This window comes from Hylobates moloch, unplaced genomic scaffold (genome assembly GCF_009828535.3).
Source record: "Hylobates moloch isolate HMO894 unplaced genomic scaffold, HMol_V3 SCAFFOLD_4, whole genome shotgun sequence".
NCBI lineage: Eukaryota > Metazoa > Chordata > Mammalia > Primates > Hylobatidae > Hylobates > Hylobates moloch.
In genome coordinates this window covers 401390-406551 of record NW_026652279.1, presented here as the reverse complement: position 1 = coordinate 406551, position 5162 = coordinate 401390, and the positions used below count along the sequence as shown (strand labels likewise).

Sequence of the window (5162 nt, the reverse complement as noted above, 5' to 3'; positions counted from 1 at the left end):
AGCCCAACACAAATCTGTAAATTTTCTTAAACATTGTGAGTTGTTTTTTTTTTGTTGTTGTTTTTCTGAGACAGAGTCTCGATCTGTCGCCCAGCCTGGAGTTAGTGGCCTTCTGGACTCACTGCAAGCTCCGCCTCCTGGGTTCATGCTATTCTCCTGCCTCAGCCTCCCGAGTAGCTGGGACTACAGGCACCCGCCAACACGCCTGGCTAATTTTTGTATTTTTAGTAGAGATGGGGTTTCACTGTGTTAACCAGGATGGTCTCGATCTCCTGACCTCGTGATCCGCCCGCCTCGGCCTCCCAAAGTGCTGGGATTACAGGCGTGAGCCACCGCGCCTGGCCAACATTGTGAGCTTTTTTTATGGTTTTTTTTTAAAGCTCATCAGCTATCGTTAGTGTGTTCCACGTGTGGCCCAAGACAATTCTTCCAGTGTGGCCCAGGGAAGCCAAAAGATTGGACACCCCGATCTAGAGCATCCCTATCCTCTGCCTTCCCACGCATGGCCGTACCCAGGTGTAGGGGTCCTCCACATTCTGCTCAACACAAAAGATCTCTTCTCCAACCCCAACCATGGCCCCTGGAGCTGGGAGTGTATGGCTGACCCTGAGGACCAGGAGAGGTGACAGCTAGCCCAAGGGCCCAGGCAGGGGCTGGGCTGTGGACACGATTTTTTTTTTTTATTTTGGAGACAGAGTCTTGCTCTGTCACCCAGGCTGGAGTGCAGTGGCGGGATCTTGGCTCACTGCAAACTCCACCCACCCCCCGCCACCCCACCCCCGGTTCATGCCATTCTCCTGCCTCAGCCTCCCCAATAGCTGGGACTACAGGCACCCTCCACCATGCCCGGCTAATTTTTTGTATTTTTAGTAGAGACGGGGTTTCACCGTGTTAGCCAGGATGGTCTCGATCTCCTAACCTCATGATCCGCCTGCCTCGGCCTCCCAATGTGCTGGGATTATAGGCATGAGCCACTGCGCCCAGCCAATTTTTTTGTATTTTTAGTAGAAATGGGGTTTCATCATGTTGGCCAGGCTGGTCTCAAACTCCTGACCTCAGGTGATCCGCCCGCCTCAGCTTCCTAAAGTGCTGGGATTACAGGCGTGAGCCACCGTGCCCGGCCCCTGCCCTGATTTCAAAGCTGCAAGCTCAGAGCAGACATTTCACACCCACTTGGGGAGGAGGAGGCAGCCCCTGCCCACTGGTACCCATGCCCTGCCTGGGGGGGTAAAGCGGCCTGGGCCTGGCTGACCTGAGCCTGGGATCCACCCCCACAAGTTCTCAGTAAACCTGACGGGCGGGTCTAGCTTGTCCTGGCATCCTCAGTTCCTGCCGCTGGCGGGGCACAGGCAACATGACAGGGAGTCAGATGGGAGGGGGTCCAGACAAACACCCAGGACAGTCAGGCCAGGCTGAACCAGCAGGCCCACCAGGCTGGGGTCCTCACAGGGGAGCCCCTGGGGTTAGGTGAGGCAGAGCAGATGGAATGTGAGCCCAAGAAGCCCCAGCCCTGGGCCCTACTAAGCACCCTGAGGGACCCTATTCTCAGATACCGCAGCTGTGGCGAGCCCCAGGTGTCTCAGGGTACTGCTCAGTGGCACCCCGTGAAGGCTCAAGTTCAAGACCTCAGACCCTGCCCAGTGCAGCCTCCGCACACACTCAAAGCCGCTTGGGGCAGTTTATTGAGGTTTTCATGTTGGGGAAGGGGAAGTGGCACACACAGGCTCTTGCCGTGTACACAAAGTGAAGGACCTCTCCCGAAGGCAAGCACGTGCCCACAGCTTGAGCACAGTCCATGCATCTCCCGTCCCCAACAGGCAGTCGTGGTCTTTGGGGCCTGGCAAGTTCCGAGCTGGCTACGCCCCATGCTTCTCCAGGGTGCTGGCAGACCTGGCAAGGACTAGGGCAGTCCCCCACTGCACCCCCAGCTCCTGAGGCCAAACCCAGGGCTCCCCACTGCGTGGCGGAGGAGCCCTCTGTGGCTGCCGACTCTCCTTCTGTGGTCCAGGCAGCTGGTCTTGCAGCCCTCACTAGGCTGTCACAGAGCCTGGGGCTGGGCTGCCAGAGGACACCACTCTGGGGCAGGAGCTGCTGCTACCTCCAGGAGTTCTGCGTCATGGGGGCCACTGCGGGAGGACACAGGCTGAGGTGGCTGCAGCCACAGGAGGGCCCGGTGCCCCAGGGGGATGTGGGGCACAGACATACCCTCGGGGCCTAGGCTGGGCACCAGCATGGGACTCAGGGGGGGTGCCCAGGAGGGACTCCTCTCTGGCTGGAGGCAGAGGGCCCTGTGGGTTGGGAAGTCAGCTTGGAGTGGGGCTGGGCCAGGTCCTCACCTCCCAGCCTCCCCCCAGAACCACTCCGACCTGAGTGCCAGGAGGGCCCCTGTCAGGCCGTGGGGGCGGTGGCAGCGCAGCTCCGGTCTGCTGGATGAACTGCTGCAGGTTGCACTGACGGAGCTCCCGGTTCAGCTCCTCCAGCTCCTGAGCCTGAGCCTGGGGGCACATGGGACCCTCAGGAGGCACAGCCACTGGGCTCCACGGCCCTCGTATTCTGGAGGGAGCGCTGTCCCTGGTCGGGCCCTGTGACCCCCAAATCTGCCCATGTCATGGGTGGGGGAGTGACAGGGGCTCAGGTCCGCGGGCTCACCTGCCTCCCGAGTCGGACCCTGTGACCCCTGTATCTGCCCATGTCAGGGGTGGGGCAGTGATAGGGGATCAGGTCCCCGGGCTCACCTGCCTCCTGAGTCGGACCCTGTGACCTCCGTATCTGCCCACGTCAGGGGTGGGGGAATGACGGGATCAGGTCCCCAGGCTCACCTGCAAGGCTCGCTCTGCAGCCTCCAGGGCCCGGCTCACCAGAGCCAGGCTGCCCTGCACCTCCGCACTCTGCCGCTCTTGAATAGCCAGGTCGTTGCGCAGGCGCTCAGTGGCAGATGCCATAGGTGAGGGGGGCCCAGGGGCCTCCGCTGCCAGCTGCAGCTCAGCCTCCAGGGCACGGGCCTGAGCGTCCAGGGCCTGCAGCCGGGCGGCATGCTCAGCAGTGGCCGCACTTAGTGCCTGCAGGCGTGCCTGTCCCTCTCGCTCCCGGGCCTGCTCCCGGCGCAGCTCTTGCTCCCAGAAGGCCTCGTGGCCCAGCTCCTCAGCATTCCTCTGCACTCTGAGCTCCAGGCCCCGCAGGTCTGTGCAGCAGCCTGGTGTGGGTGTCACAGGGGCTACAGGCCCAGGGGGTGAGAGGCTGGAGGCTGGCCCGGGGGTCGGTGTTTTGCGGGGCTCACAGCCCAGCGCAGCCCGTGGCTTTGCAGGGAGGCTGGCACGAATTGGGCAGCGTTCCGGGGGTGGACAGCTGTCTGAGGAGGGCCTCCCAGCCAGGCTGGGCCCTGTGCGCCTCAGGACAAACTGGACATCACTGGCGAACTGTCCGCAGGTGGCCTGGGCGCCCACTGGACACTCTTCTGGCAGCAGCTGCCGCTCCTTCTCCCTAAGCCGCTGCACAAGCACAAAGCGGCCAGTCTGGCCTGGGAGGAAGAGGAGAAGGTCAGCCTATGTCCCCCGACTCTCTGTCCACCTGGCTTGAGGAGTTGGGGAGGACAAAAAGGGTCAGCAACCAGCCCCACTCTCCTTGGGGGAGACCATGGGGCTGGACCACCAAGTCCCACTTCAGCTCTACCTGCCCGGCCTGCCTGACCCCGAGAGGACTCACCTATTGCTTGGGCTAGTGCGATGACCACTTCCTGGCAGGTGGTCTGCTCCGAGACCCCACAAACCACACGCTGGATGCCGTCCACCCACACCTTCAGCTCCATGGCCGCCAGCCCCAACAACATGCCTGTTCTGTGGGGAGGGCGCAGGCACAGGGTCAGGACCTGCCTACCCCTATGGCAGCCTGGTCCTCCTCTCCTCATTCTCCTGGCCTGCCCTAGAAACGGCTGGGCTGCCGCCCCTCCGCATGGGCCCCACCCTCCCGTGCCAGCCCCACCCGCCGGCCACACATTCCTGGGGTGGCGGCCCTCCGGAGCACGCATCCTCCCCCACTTCACCAGCTTCCTCTTGCCACGCTCGCACTCCCGGAACAAGGCGAATCATTAACCAGATCCAGGATTTCCTACCCGCCTCACCTGGCTCGGAGGACATTGCCCCCTCCCCGGGCGGCGCGGAGGCGCCCGCACGACAGGCCCCGCGGCCGCCGCCATGGGAACGCCCCACCCCGACCTGCTCAGGCCGCAGAGGCGCTCGGGGTCGCGACCCAGACCTCGACCCTACAGATGGAGCGGACTCCGGGTCTGAGCAGCCCCCACCAGCCTGGGGAGCCCCGCCGCTGCCGCCTAATCGCTGCGCTCGCCCCGAAGGTCCCGGTCCCCGCCGCAGGCACCGATGCCCGCGCCGCGACCCCAGCCTGGCGGGAGCCAGGGCGTCTCCGCTCCACAGGGCGGGCGCAGGTGCGGCGCCGCCCCCGCCCTCCGTCCCGGCATCGCGGAAAACTCTCCCTAGTTAGAGTCGGCGTCCGGTCGGCTCGAGGCGCGCCCCGCGCTCGGAAGGCCCCGGCACCCGGCGCTGCTCACCTGGGCGCTCGCCAGCTTGGGGACCCGCTCAGGCGCCGCCGCAACCTGCCGCCCCCAGAGCCGCGGCGCGCCCCGGCCCCGCGCCCCCATTGGCCCGCGGTCCCCACGCCCCCGCCCCCAGCACCCCTATTGGCTGCTCAGTGCGGGTGTTCCGCCCCCTCCCCCGCGCCCATTGGCTGTCTCTGTCACGCCCCTCCCCGACCCATTGGCTCGTCGCCGCGCCCCGCCCCCCAGGATACAGGTGTGGGCGGGTCGGAGGGAGGGGCCGAGCCGCGGTTCCCGCCCCCACCTCCCCACTACTGCGAACAACGCGGAAACGCGGTGGCTGCGGCCCACGGGCAGGCGTCGGGGCAGGTGTCTGGCCCCGCTCCTGGGCCGACTTCCTCAGCAGCCTTCTAGTGTGGCTGGTTCCCGCCCAGGGAGGGTCTCTGGCTTGAGATCCCGCAACCCCCGCCTGCGTCCAGGGGCAGCGGGGCCAGCCCCTCCCCTCGCTTCCCGGGCCAGCCTTTGGGGCCTACCGCAGCGGCAGTAGCCTGGACGCGCAGGGGTCGCGGGGTCGTAGGGTCACCAGTCGCGGCGAGGGAGGTGGAGCCCTGCGGAG

At 65.1% G+C, this 5162-nt stretch overlaps 1 protein-coding gene across 7 annotated transcripts; it reads right to left on the bottom strand.

The window, feature by feature from the left end:
- Positions 1-1525: 1525 nt before the first annotated feature.
- On the bottom strand, positions 1526-5098 carry RASSF7 (Ras association domain family member 7). 7 transcript variants are annotated; one of them, XM_058437089.1, is made up of 5 exons: positions 5080-5098; positions 3703-3833; positions 2820-3517; positions 2367-2495; positions 1526-2288 (listed from the first exon to the last, which is right to left on the bottom strand). In XM_058437089.1, exons 2-5 carry the CDS (start codon positions 3824-3826, stop codon positions 2115-2117), a joined length of 1125 nt encoding a protein of 374 aa, XP_058293072.1. In that variant the 5' UTR covers positions 3827-3833; positions 5080-5098; the 3' UTR covers positions 1526-2114. The 7 variants fall into 7 exon arrangements, with proteins under 7 accessions (XP_058293072.1, XP_032005167.1, XP_032005170.1 ...); XM_032149279.2 differs by lacking the exon at positions 5080-5098 and adding an exon at positions 4562-4638 and having other exon boundaries at positions 1527-2288; XM_032149277.2 differs by lacking the exon at positions 5080-5098 and having other exon boundaries at positions 1527-2126; positions 2206-2288; positions 3703-4546.
- Positions 5099-5162: the final 64 nt, after the last annotated feature.